The following is a 14,043-nucleotide window of genomic DNA, read 5'->3' on the forward strand; positions in this document are numbered from 1 at the left end:
AACGAGCTACAAGAAGTATTGAAAGGCTTTTAGTGCACAAGCCCCCCCCCCCCCCCCATCCAAGGGAAATATTCAATTAATACATACTTTTGCAGAGTTCTCAAGCATTTAAAAATCTTTTCTGAGAGGTAGGAATTTGCTCTGTGTGATCAGTAACAGTATCATAAACTGGTTTCTAAAAAAATTGTTTATAATTTTCTTATACACAATCTACAGAGGAAATCATTGCCCCTCTTCCCATTCATACACTTTGGGACAGAATGCAAGAAAAACTATATTCGCTGATAAATAATTTCTCGTTCACCTCTTAATTCAAATTTTTCTTTCCTTTGCAACTTTCCTTGTTTCCCTGTAATTGATGCTATTATTTTTGGTGCCTTTCATTGTTGCTCCTAAACTCCAAATCATAGAATATTGCTGCACGTAACAAGTTATTTAACCCAAGTCTGTGCTGGTTTTTCTTTCTCTGATCAAGGATTAAAGCCCCGTATATACAATTTTATTTTAAATGGTACATGGAAGGAATGGTAGCTCATCTGGAATGGATCTTTCTCCCAACATACACATCAGAAAGTGGTCACTGAGGGTGTATGAGTGTACTCTTGCTGTGAGTTTCTTATTTTTAATGAATGAATTAATGCCCTAGGAGTTCCATTGTTTTGAGGTGCTGATGTTACGCAGAGCAGGAAGAGGGTAGTATGGGCATGTTGGCAGCTTGGGTGAAATAAGGGAAAGGTTCAGAGGGATACTGACCACAGACTATCTATAAACAGAGAGCAACAGGCGTAATTTTAAAGGAGTATCTGTTAATATGTAGTGTTTATAAATAGATGAAGACCTGTTAATGTATGTTTTGATGATCTATGACGAAAAATTGTAACTTTGCACCTTAATACAAATTACGCCAATTTTGTGGCAGCACGGTTATCAATTTGCAGATGGAGGAGGAGGAATTAGGAAAAATTGCCATATTTGTTTAGTTTGCACCATCTCCTCAACTGTTCCTTTAATATCAGAATTGTAAAATCTATATAGATTTACCTGTGGTTTTTCTTTTATATGTTTACATATATTGGTAGTACAGAACTTGGGTATTGCTGTAAAGAGAGACATGCTATCTTGTACTTATCAGGACGGAATTGCAAGAGTACCAAATTTCAAAGGGAATGTCATACTGCATGAAAAAATGGTACTGATTGGTAGGTAAATGGACTCTGGCTGCTCGAGGTCTTTCATGAAGAATGCATAAGACAACATTTATTTCTAAGGTCATGAATGGGCCTACAGCTGTAACTTTTGGTTCTGAAAACTGCCCAGTCTACCTCATATTACCCTAGTCAGGATGCTGCCGTCAAGCATTCTGCTTCCCACACAAATGAGTAATATAGTGTATGAATTTAATTGCTGGTGTGATGCCAGGTACGTGGGCCTTGCGTGAAAATTACTGGCAATGTATCAAACAACACGGCTGTTCAGAATAGTCGGTGTATGGACTGTATTCAACTAGCCCGTGCTTGTAAAACGCAGAACATAGAACAACATTAGATGTGATTCCGCGATTGGACAGCATTTGCATAACAATCACAAGTGTCCTAAGAATTACACGAGCAACCAATTCAAGAATCTCAATCGAGCTCGCAGTGGGGCTCACTTATGTTTGCTGAAACTGTATATGTTCGCACGCAGGACTCTCTACTCTCTAAGCAAAAAGAATATGTCCAAACATGCGCCTTTTTCAAATAAAAGCTTTTAGGCCAATGTTTCCCTGGGGCATTCCGCATTGCAGCACATCGACCAATCAGAGTTGACTTGCCTAGTTTGAATTTAAATAATCGCTGCCTGGTGTATTCTCCATGGTGACATTTTGACCAATCAGAGTCCATTTGCCAACTAATCAGCAGCCTTTTCTCATGCAGTATAAAATGTTTTTCCTTTTGAAATTTGGTATTCTTGGGATTTTGTCCTGATGAGCGCAAGACAGAAAGCTTCAACCGCCTGTCTACTTTATGTTCTGTGTTATATCAGCTTTAACTCTAAGTAAATGTCAGTAAACCATATCCTTTCAGATTATATGAACTTGATTTTAACACTATCCATTTAGTTCTTCCATTAAGATTTGCTTTTAAAAGGCTTTATTTTTCCATTAAGTTATTTTGTATAAAGTATTTTTTCACCCCAGGAGAGCTTTGCTGCATATTGATGTCTTCAGTCCCTGCGAGTATATAGTTAACTAATCAGAGTGTCTGGGTGCACTTACTTGGACATGATTAAAGGACACTTGAGAGCAATTCTACAGAAATACTGGCAGATGCTCCAAGACTTCTTTAGATAGTTTAAATAGTCATTAGCTTGTGCACTATGAGCAAACCAATTTGGATCTGCCTACTGCTGTAGCAGCAAATAATCCACTGTGTTCCACTTAATAAAATCAATTCATATTAGTTGTCACTACAAGTTATTTTTAAGGATTATTTTTTTGTACTTGTTCTTACCTTTCATCCCATCAGTCTCTCCCAAAAATCACACACCACAGGCATTCCTCAATACAGAGGACGAGTACATCGACTGCTACATGGATGCACAAACATCTCTCTAAGTCTTTGGACCTTTCAGATGTATTTGTGCTTTTTAAAATTTCTCTTTTGCTTGTGCAGAGTACCATGACTCCTTCTGCATTGCCTTTTCTATTCTCCTTCACTTCCTTTCATTCCCCTACCTCTCAGAAATGCTTGACCCTGATGTGCACATGTCATGATGTAAACTGTGGGCTAAACACAGTGCAACTAGCAACCAATTTAAGATGATCAGCTAATAATGCGGTTTATTTGTACTTGCTAGAAGAGACATACATTCATACACAGGGACCCGTTCATTACAAAGAAAAGGAATATGTTTAAGCCTTACACCCTTTTTGTTCCCCTGGAGCTTGGCAAGCCTATCTTTCCCCTTTATTTTCTCAATGACAATACCTTGGCCTATCAGAGTCGACTTGACAATCAATCAACACCCTTTTTTCTTGTAGTATAAATTGTTGTGATTGTTTGAAATTTGGTTGTCTTGTATTTGTCCCGAAGAGTGCCAGAGGAAAAACTTCAGCAACATGTTTCTCTTTTTGCCAGTTGGGATGGGCAATAAACTCTGGCCTTGCCAGTCATGGCCGAATTCGTTTAAACAAATAAAAAAGAAAAGATAACCCTTTCCATTAATTGCCTCACTTGGAGGATGTTATTTCCTTCTATGACTTGCATTCCTGGAACTGACCTGAAATCACTACAAAGTGGCTATATTACCTATTCTCCTTGTGGTGATATCCCTCAGCCTCTGTTCATCCTTTACTCCCTGGCCAAAATTTCAGGTCAGTTCTGGGAAATGCAAGTCACAGAAGGAAATAACAACATCCTCCAAGTGAGGCAATTAATGGAAAGAGTTATTTTTTCTTTCTTATTCGTTTAAGGGATTTGGCCATTGTGGCAAGGCCAGTGTTTATTGCCCATCCCTAATTGCACCTAGAACATGCTGGTGAACTGCTTTCTTGTGTAATGAAGCTACACCCCGCACAACAGTTAGGTAGGGAGTAACAGGATTTCGGTCCAGCAATTATAAAGGAAGGTTGATAAACTTCAAAGTTGACTTGTAGGGGAAGTTGACAAGTAGTTGACTTGTAGGGGAACTTGCCGGTTGATTTTGGAGGGGGTCAGATCATTTTTGCAAAAACAAATTATTTGATTCTATCAGTTCCTTCAACAGAGGATAAAACCATGGACCCTTTTCAATATAACATTTCATACATATTTTTTGCCTGAGAATTTCCCGTACCAGCCTCCCCGGACAGGCGCCGGAATGTGGCGACTAGGGGCTTTTCACAGTAACTTCATTGAAGCCTACTCGTGACAATAAGCAATTTTCATTTTCATTTCATATCTCCTATTTTAAACCTCCTCCTTCCTCCATCACTCAGGAACAGGATCAGCCTGGGTGACATATTTCTTCCTTGCAGCTCCATGATCAAAATACTTCAATGGGTGATTTTTGTTTTTCCCTGTAGTAAGCAGGAAATTAGGGCAATCTACTTCACTTGTTAAATTGAAGATGGAATTATAACTTGAGTGCTTGAGTCTAATACCAAAAAGCTGGATATTGAATGCACAGTTTTAATCTGTTTTTTTTCTTTAAAAAGGTTTTTTTTTGCCCCAACAAAATGCACTAAGCTCAAGTTAAATGTTTGGAGTTGAGCAACCTTGATATGTGCTGTGCTATTTAAGTGCCAATCATATTCCTGTAAAATATAAAACCTCACATGCAGCCTATGAAAAGCTTTGTCACCCAAATAATGAGAGAGCACTCTACAATATCTGTCCCTTTGATGAACAAACAGACAATGGTCTGAAAAGCAGTGAATTTTCACTAGGTGATAAAAAATATTAGAGATAAAAATTTGTCAACTGATATGGGAAGATCTGACCTGGGTCACTGGTAAATCTCTCCAAGAAGAGCTTAAGGGCAAGTCATAATTCCAGTGTGGAAGAGAGAGATGAAAGCTATAGCTGGTTTCTTCTGTAAGTTACGTTTCAGGTAGGTGAATCCATTTTACTACTCTGATTGTGCTTTTGATAATCATGTAAAAGGGAACAGTAGAAGGTCTACAGCCACTTTCCGTCAAAAAGCATTGCCATGGCAACTGAAATGGAAAAAAAAAACTGACAGTGAAAGTCATCCTTTTTTCCCTTTGCCTTAACCAGAGGCATTGATTAAATGGTGAACTGCCACGGGAAAACTGGCAACGTGCTCAAGCTACGGATACAATTCATTGAAAACGTGGCAGCAAGATGATTAAAAAGTGAATATTGGAAATCTGAAATAAAAACAAAATGTTGTAAATGCACAGTCAGCATCTGTAAAACTAGCAATCGGTTATAATTTTGGGGGGCAAAATGCCTTTGTCAGAAGTAGTGACTTTCTGGTGAAATGTCTACATCTGAAACATCAACTCTCATTTTTTCACTTTATAGATTCTGACAGAAACCAGTCATAAGTTTTTTTTTAATAGCAGATGTGCTATGTTTTCACAAGAGTTGACCTTATTTCCTCCCCACTTGTCACAAGAAGTAATCAAACTAATCTTTAAGCACGTAACAACTTTTTTTCACTTGAAATCAGGAATGTGTCCTGAGGAATTAATTGGCTCCCTGGTGAAAATAGGTTTCTTCACCTACTTAACAAGTAGTTGCCCTTCGCGGTAGCACAGTGGTTAGCACTGTTGCTTCACAGCACCAGGGCCCCAGGTGATTCCCGGCTTGGGTCACTGTCTGTGCGGAGTCTGCACGTTCTCCCCGTGCCTGCGTCGGTTTCCTCCTGGTGCTCCGGTTTCCTCCCACAAGTCCCGAAAGACATGCTTGTTGGGTGAATTGGACATTCTGAATTCTCTGTGTACCCAAACAGGCTCTGGAATGTGGCAACTAGGGGATTTTCGCAATAACTTCATTGCAGTGTTAATGTAAGCGTACTTGTGACACTAATAAAGATTATATTGTATTCAATGGTACTTCTTTGGTTGTAGTCTGCTTTGAGTATATGTAGTAAATGGCATTTTGCATGTTTTTTTTAATAATGAGCTTCCTCTGTCTGGTTTTAAAGAAAAGCTATTCTTACAAATCCATATGTTTATGTATAATATATATATAGATGGATATATTTATAAAAATGAAGTTTTGTGAAATTTTAATACTATACTGTGTATTTCATACACAGAATAGTATTTTTTGGTTCTGATGATCATTTTTGCACTTAAACTGACAGGTGCTAAGACCTGGGGAAGTTCTGAATGAAGTGGTAGGTTCCCAAATACAGCTTTGACTTTCTTGTGCTTCCAACAAGCTGCCCGTTTCTTTCCTCGCCAACATCTTTGTTTGCCTCTCTTTCTTTGATGGTCGAGTCTGGGTGCTCTTGGCAGTTTGCAGCATCCGCTTCACATCTGCTTGTTGCTATTTTGGAATGCTTTCATTCAATAAAGGCACCAATCCCGGTTTGTGACAAAGTGGTGAGGGGATGGATAACATTAGGGAAATTATTTAAAAGATGGAATGGACAAATAGATAAATGAGAAAAAAGATTTAAAAGTAAGTGATACAATTTTTTAAGAATAGTCAGGATTGCTAATCATTTTTTATAAACTCAGAAATTATGAGAAGATCTATTTAAATCTAGGACCAATAATAATTTTGTTTTTGTGGGATAGGTGATGGAACCATTCATTTCGGGTTTTTTCCTGTTATTAAAACAAATACAGAAACTCAAACTTGCAACTTATTCCGTCCCAGTGGTTTTTAAAAAATGAACATTTAAATCTTTCCTCAACATGGAGAATTAAAAACTGAATTCAATATTGGCACATGTATGATACACTGATTTAAAAATAACTGCTCCATTAACTCTTCCAAGTCGATTTCTAAAGTGTGATCATTGCTAAGAGGTTGGAGATATGATTTCTGTTACACTCAATTTTGCATGTACCAACAGGTGAAAATTCAACTGTCTTCTAAACACAACTAGTTATGTTAGTGTTTGAGAATATTACAAACTGAAACAATCCTGTTTAATTTTAATTATTTTGCTGCAGAGGAATATATGAATTAATGAAGGAGAAATGTGTGCCTAATTATGTTCCACGCCTTCCTGCTGAAAATGGGGCTTTTTTTTTGGCAGAGAAACAAGATGGTTTTTGTTTTCTCGTCAGTTCGTCTACCCTCAAATTCATTGCTTTCGTTTTTTAATTTGAATTTCCCCCAAAAGTCTGCAAAATATTAACAAAGTTAACTTTGTAATTCCATCACTTTATCAGATACTGGGCTTTGTGAGAAACTGGGCAACTGCATAACCACAATTCATGCATGCAATACGTGAAATGTTACCTCAGTAAATTAATTAATTCTTAATCAGAATTGAAGTGGTCTCTCTTATGTGCTTGAGAATGTTATTGCTGAAAAGTATGCTTTTTTAAAGTAAAATTGTACTCTATGTAATTGTTTCCAAGGAATTAAACATCTTCATCATGTTTTATGATTTGTTGTCCACTGAGTGTGTTCCCCCTGCCTTACTTTTCTCCTCTTTTTGTTTTTTTCTTACCCAGCCATCTCCTGTGGCTGAGGAGGCAAACATATAGCTGGCAACTGGGTCCAAGGCTTATGTCAGTGCTTCTCTATAGCCAGCTGTCTGAGGGCCTCTTAAAGCTGCCCAGGGATGATGCAGATTCCTTTCAGCAGCTCCCACATCAACAGGAGTAAAATCAGCAACCTCATAGTGTGGGGGATTCAAACCTGTGTCTCACTTCTCTTTGCACTGGAAATTAGTACTCATTAATGTATTACAATCCCATTGCAATTCAACCTACTATAGCACTTCCACAATTAGGTTAACTTTTCAAGCCTTGATAGCTGTTACATTTCTATCAATTCTCCCCTAAACCTTATTTAATTGTTTTGAAAGTTTTTAATTCATCATTTCTATTCCGATACCAATTTCGCAATACATTTATTTAAATTGGTGAGCCATTTTCCCCTTGTGATTCATTCTTTTCCCTTTTAATTATCTGTTTTTATATTTATAGTGATATTCTCTTATGTCATCTTTTTGAATACTTTATACCTTAATTATCAATGAACCATCAGAGAACTCTTTAAATCCCCTCAAGGGTTCCAGTTACCAGTAAAAATCTTACCAGGCTGTGAACTGGCCTGGATTCTATCCAATCTATCTTGGTAGTTTGTTACTTCCCATTGTCTAGTTTGCAAGTCCATTCAAATATAAATGCGATGGTGTTTTCGCATCTTTGCAGCACCCCCAACTTGTATATGCATGTGGTGGGTGAGAAACCAAGGAGGAGTTTGTCATTCACAGCCAGCTAAACAGCCGCAGACCATTCCAACAGGTTATGGTTGATATAGTATTCATTGTATGGGTCACCCATTCCACAATTCTTGCCCCAGTTTGAATGGGACATTAATAGTTGCCTGAAATCTATAATTAAAATTAATCACAAATGCAAAAGTTAAAGGAATCACACTGTGCCTACCAAATATATATTGGTGTGATTTGAATGTGTAAATGTGATGATATTTGGTCCTTTTTAAATTGCACATCTTTCTTAATTAACACCTTTTTTATAGGAGGAGAAGGGTAATATTCTCCCCATGATTCCGACACACATTTCTGGTTCTTCGCCCTATAAAACTATTATTGGAAAATATTTTGGATTAATCTTGACAGTAATACACATTCATAATATTGTTTGCATACTCATTTATTTTTTGACTGATGTATATATATATTATTTGATCATTATGTTCAAATCATATATATATATATATATATGATTTGAACACACCGATCAAATAATCAAAATTAATTAGGGTATATTTTAAAGGACAGCACATCAGATATGTACAGAGATGCTGGTTATTGTGGTAGAAAAGGTTCTCAGTCCCACTTTATCTTGCGTCTGAAATTTGGTTGCAAGCAAGTTTTTGTTGAGGGAATGAAGAGCAGGAGTAAGGTGGGGAGAGGCAGGTAAAGTTTCATAGAAACCATTTAAAAAACATCTTTATAAACTGAACTGACAAGCTCCGCAATTGGAGTGTCTGCATGGGGGAATTACATATAATGAAGCCATTGGACCACAACATGTCGGTAATGCTCTTTACATAGAATGTCGGTCTGAATCAATCTAAACATCGAGAAATGTTTACAATTAATAAAATGTAAGTAAATGAAACAAGGTGTTGCACTTTGCTTGGGGCATGGGACGCTGAGCCTCACTGAACTGGCTGTTCCTGCTTTTCTAAAATGTTAATGACAAATAAAACATAATTCAATCTTAAAAGCAGTTTATCTAAAGTAAAGCTGGTAGCTAATATTTTTGACTAACAGATCTCTCCAGCACTTATAAAGTGGTTGGGGATTCTGCGGGGAGGAGAAAGAAAAAGCAAGGCTACACAGTTGTATTTAATTGTTAGAATGAATCAATTATACTCGTACTGATTGTCAGATTCAAGTGAAACAACGAGCTATTGCATTGTGTTACTGCAGAATGTAATGGAAAATAATTATATCACATTAACGTTGCAATTTGTCAGTTTTTTCAATTAATGCTGTGGTTCTGAGTTGGTCGAGTAGGGAGAGATGGGTAATAGGCCAATCAGGGCAAATGTTTTCATACCGGACATAAGAACTAGGAACAGGAGTAGGCCATCTGGCCCCTCGAGCCTGCTCCGCCATTCCATGAGATCATGGCTGCTCTTTTGTCGACTCAGCTCCCGCCCAAACATAACCCTTTACTCTTCAAAAATCTATCTCTCTTTATCTTGAAAACATTTAATGAAGAAGCCTCAACTGCTTCACTGGGCAGGGAATTGCATAGATTCACAACCCTTTGGGTGAAGAAGTTCCTCCTAAGCTCAGTCCTACATCTACTTCCCCTTATCTTGGGGCTACAGGGGGGTTACAACGTTGTATGTTGATAGATTTTTTTGATTTGTGTGCTGTTTGCCAACAAATTATTAATAAATCATTGGGATCTGAGGGCACAGTGATTTTGAACATTGTCCTTTCATGCTCGAGACACAGATTAGAATCTAGCACTGCAAAATTGAACAAAATCTTTGCCTGATGGCTGTAAAAGCCTACACTTCCCCAGCACAGAGTAGGTGAGCTGAGGTGAGATGTCCCAGCAGAGAATGCGGAGCAACGGTGTGCTGCTTACCTACAGGAGGGTCACAGCACTGTATGTTGGTAGATTTTTGACTTGTGTGCTGTTTGACAACAAAGTAATCTTGTTATTCATAAATTATTGAAGTCCGAGGACACAGTGATTTTGAACATTGTCCTTTCATCCTCGAGACACAATAGAGTCCAGTGCTGCCAAATGGACTAATATATCTCCCTATTGGCTGTAAAAGTCCGAACAGGACAGCGTAGGGGAGCACGCACCTTTAGAAACATATTTTTCTCGACCAACAATTTGCTGAAATTTTTGCATTAACTGGTTTATGTACGTTTGTATAAAAATTATTTAAAATATATTCAAATGAAGTGTATAGGTCCTTCTTGCGATGTTTATTCGATCCATAATATTCATTCTAAAGTAAATATTAATTTCTTGTGAAATTGACTTGGACGGTTTCAGACCAGGATTGCATTGGGCACTGGCATGCAATTACTCTCACTCAGCACTGATCTGTCATGCCCTGAAATTCCATGGATCGCGAGCCTAGCACTTGTGCCAGGTTATAGAATCCCTACAGTGTACAAGGAGGCCATTCGGCTCATCGGGTCTACACCAACCTTCTGCGAGAGCACCCGAACTAGGCTCACTCCCCCACCCTATCCCTATAACCCCAAACCCCACGTAACTTTGGACACTATGGGCAACTTTGCATGACCAATCCACCTAACCCACGCATCTTTGGACAGTGGAAGGAAACCGGAGCACCCGGAGGAAACGCAGATGGGGGGGCGAAAGTGCAAACTCCACACAGAAAGTCATCCGAGGCTGGAATTGAACCTGGGTCCATGATGCTGTAACCAGCAGTGCTAACCACGTGCCACCCTAAGATTAGTCCGTGAAGATTAGTGTCCACTGGCTGCTTCCAGCGCTGGCCTTACCAGAGAATACAGGGCACTTATGGGGAGGGCACCCAGGGAGCTGACACCTGCCCATACCACAATGACCACATCTCCAGTACCTCCTCTCCGAAGATGACAGGAAGTCTTGTCCCTTGCACCAGAAACTCTCCAAATCTCTCAACTCTATGATGCCTACCTAAAACTGAAGTAGCAATTTGGTAATTCATCGCATCCCCTGCATGAGTCCCAGTTCTGCCTGGTGGTGAACAGCATGTTTCTTTTCTGTGCATGAGTAAGTTGCCACTTGAATGCCAGCATCTGACTGGCTGAGACCAGGTTAACATCTGGCCTGGGATTTCAATGTCCTCTGACATGAAGGACCATGGTTCCCTCCCAAAATATAGACCCTGAAGTCAAATTACAAAAGCACGAATATAATGATGTCGCTGGCTGCTTTCCAGTTCTTCCACTCTTACTGTAACTCCAAAAGCAAAAATATCAAATTGTTGAATTGCAGGGTGATTTACTGAAGTTAAATTTAAGACTTACTCTGAGATGGTGTAGAACCGGCTTTATCTTGCAGCCAGCCTTGTTATACTTGACCAGGGAATGCCTTTTGTTAACATTATGTACCTGAAATGGGAAAATATCCATTTCCCCAGTGCAAACATCCCTATGCCTTGGTAAGCAGAAAAATTCACCAAAGAAAATGTAATTTCCCTGATATTAAGTGGGAACTGACATAGTTTGGGTTTCAGCTAATTCATTGGGGAAGGATGTATGAGTGAAGATTCTAATTAAAAAAAATTGCTGCTTTGAAAATTCTCACATCGTGTGGGGAGAGAAAAGATTGGTCAGATCACTTGCAAATTGTGCTCGTGTTCAGCAGGCATCAAGTAACTAGTAGATTTTGTGTTTTGAATCATCTTTTAATTTGAAAGGCAGAGGATTTGAATGGACGGGGAACGAATGTAGCATTTAATCGTGGATTTGTACGAGAGCCAGCGATTGTTATTTATATCAGATGTGTAAACAGCACTGTAACTGTATTATGCTTTCTTTCCTCCTCACTTGTATAACCTGGAGGGTACTAAAAAGTGTTCTGCAAAATTAACATTCTGCTGACTTTCGCCTATAAATGAGAAGAATAGCTATTAACATTTGTGTATTTTCATTATGTAAATGGTGTTAACACATGCCCACAAATTGCCACCAGCTATGCAATAATTTTCTCTCAGTGATCGTAATGTGTCCAAGTGAGTCATTTTGATTATGACATGCTAATTACATATTGCCTTTCAGATTCAGAAAAGCCAGGGATCTTTAATGGTAAGGTTTTATGAGTTTGCAGAGAAAAAAAATTCACTTTTTTTCCTGCTGGCTGCCTTTTTGCATGCTTGAGTGCTTTACTTTAAACTTAGCAAATTGCATTTTTGTTACAACAAGCACTAAAGTGCCTGTAGTAGATTAGGTATCATTAGAAATAATAGAACATCTAGGGTGTCAATGTTTTTATAAGACTTTCACGCTGTTGATTAATCTTGCAACATTTTACTGCATTAATGATTTTCTCAGTCTACTGTAAAAGACTGCATATAAGCTAACACTTCTCTCTGTTCCATCCCCACCTCCCATTTGCCATTGCAGCCACTACAGTTATTGCAGTGCATCGTTGATGAGGTGAGGTACTGTCTTATGTGCTTTCTCTTCTAAAGTCATTCTTAATGGCCTGGAAAGTTTTATTTATATAATATACACTTTTCTTTCTTAATGAAGCTCTTTGCTCAAAACAATCTCTTAAGCTTGCCACCCAGTGCAACCCCTTAGCCATCGAACCTAAGCACGCCAGACCTTTATCGAGCACAAACCTGACCTTATCCATGAACACCATTCAGGCACTGTACAGGAACTAGGCAGAGCCATGACTTGAATTGCTGAATAATTACCTTTAGACTAACCTGAGCAGGAGCCTTCCCAAGAGGCCAAGCTCATTTAATGGCTCTAAAACTCAATCTAGAGGATGTCAGTGGTCATGCTTGATTATTTGCCGTGGTATTTTATGAAAGCAATAAAAGAAAAGCTTGAGACTAAGAAAAAAAATAGAGAAACGTTGACTAATTTCAGGGTTTTTTTATTCTATGAATCGGTTCCCTTTGGTGTGACAGGTATTGTGACTGTTTCATGCTGCCTTGCCTTAGTTATTTCAGCACTATGGAGGAGTACTGCTGTGTACCCTCAGCTTATAATTGACAAGAGACCAGAGATAGCCCCTAAACAGTGACGGAGCTCCACTGTTCTCAAACTGACATTTTGTGCTGCGAAATAACTTGTATTAATGAATTTCTGTGAGGTTTTTCTTGCCGTGTAAGGTTGAGCTTACACGCAAACTTGGTGAGATAATTTTTTTTTGTTGCCTGGCCTCATCTCCCTCCTCCTTCGCCACTTTATGACCACTGAGGCCCTAGGTTCTTGATTGTTTGATTATTTTTATCCAGATTTTTCACAAACTGCAACTGTGCTGGCCCTGAGGCTCAGGAATATTGATTACACTGTAAAATAACAAAATTTGCACACAGGCTATAACAGATCATCAGGGAGATTTTAAACCAGCCCCCACCACCACCACCCTTTTTCTGGCGGCCTCTCTCAAAACACACATTAAGTGTGTTTGCTGCCTCTGTGCCTTTTTCTTTATGCCTGAGCACTTTGCTGACATGTGCTAATAACCAAATGCCAAGAGAGAGTCCAGTTGGTGTTACCACACACTAAACATACTGAACTTGTCCTTTAGCTCATAGATTGCAGGTAATTAATAATTAAACTGTTTCAGTTGTAATGGGTTGACCTCCATGAACTGTTCATTACTCACATGGCAAAGGCATCACTCAAAGTATTTTTTCATTGCCCTTCTCCGTAATCTAGCTGAATATGTGAAATTCAGTGGGCCACCTAAATTTAAGCTGACCCAAGTACTTGCTTAAGCCGCTGCAAATTAAAGCTCCCTACAATGTGAATATTGTGCTTTGGGAAAGAACGGACAACGTTTGCATCCTCTGTGTACCATTTAGTTTTGAAATTGGAAAATACACTGAGGCTATTAATTGTGTGACAATTCATATCTATGGTCTCATTCAAGTGTGGCTTTTTGGCACAGGGCTCACATGTGCTTAGCCACGCTTGAAGATAAACAATTTTTCGTATCAAATAACCTAATTATTCTTAAACCTGCTATTTTTAAATTCTACTGGCCCCTGGTCTCTGTATTCCAAATTACCTCTCAATAAAGGATATAATTTCAGTTGAATTTTTTTTTTCAAATACCCAATAATACTGGGTAAATAAGTGTTACTAATTGATGAGAGTCTTGGCATGCCATTATCAAAATGGAGAAAATAAGATTGCACTTCTTAAAAAGAATTTAAAATA

The 14,043-nt window shown here is 38.5% G+C and overlaps 1 protein-coding gene across 13 annotated transcripts in view; it reads left to right on the forward strand.

The window, feature by feature from the left end:
* Nucleotides 1-14,043, forward strand: part of map2k5 (mitogen-activated protein kinase kinase 5) — a 338,825-nt gene that overhangs the window by 275,717 nt on the left and 49,065 nt on the right. For 3 of the 13 annotated variants that reach the window (XM_038814878.1, XM_038814874.1, XM_038814882.1), the window contains 3 exons: nt 5,797-5,829; nt 11,920-11,946; nt 12,265-12,297. The exons of 2 other annotated variants lie outside the window; for them this stretch is intronic. In XM_038814878.1, the coding sequence (XP_038670806.1) occupies nt 5,797-5,829; nt 11,920-11,946; nt 12,265-12,297 (93 nt within the window). Of the gene's footprint in view, nt 1-5,796; nt 5,830-11,919; nt 11,947-12,264; nt 12,303-14,043 lie in introns of all 13 variants that reach the window. 8 more of the 13 variants (XM_038814887.1, XM_038814884.1, XM_038814879.1 and 5 more) reach the window with 5 other exon arrangements.

The sequence above is a fragment of the Scyliorhinus canicula genome, chromosome 12 (genome assembly GCF_902713615.1).
Source record: "Scyliorhinus canicula chromosome 12, sScyCan1.1, whole genome shotgun sequence".
In the NCBI taxonomy this organism is placed as follows: domain Eukaryota; kingdom Metazoa; phylum Chordata; class Chondrichthyes; order Carcharhiniformes; family Scyliorhinidae; genus Scyliorhinus; species Scyliorhinus canicula.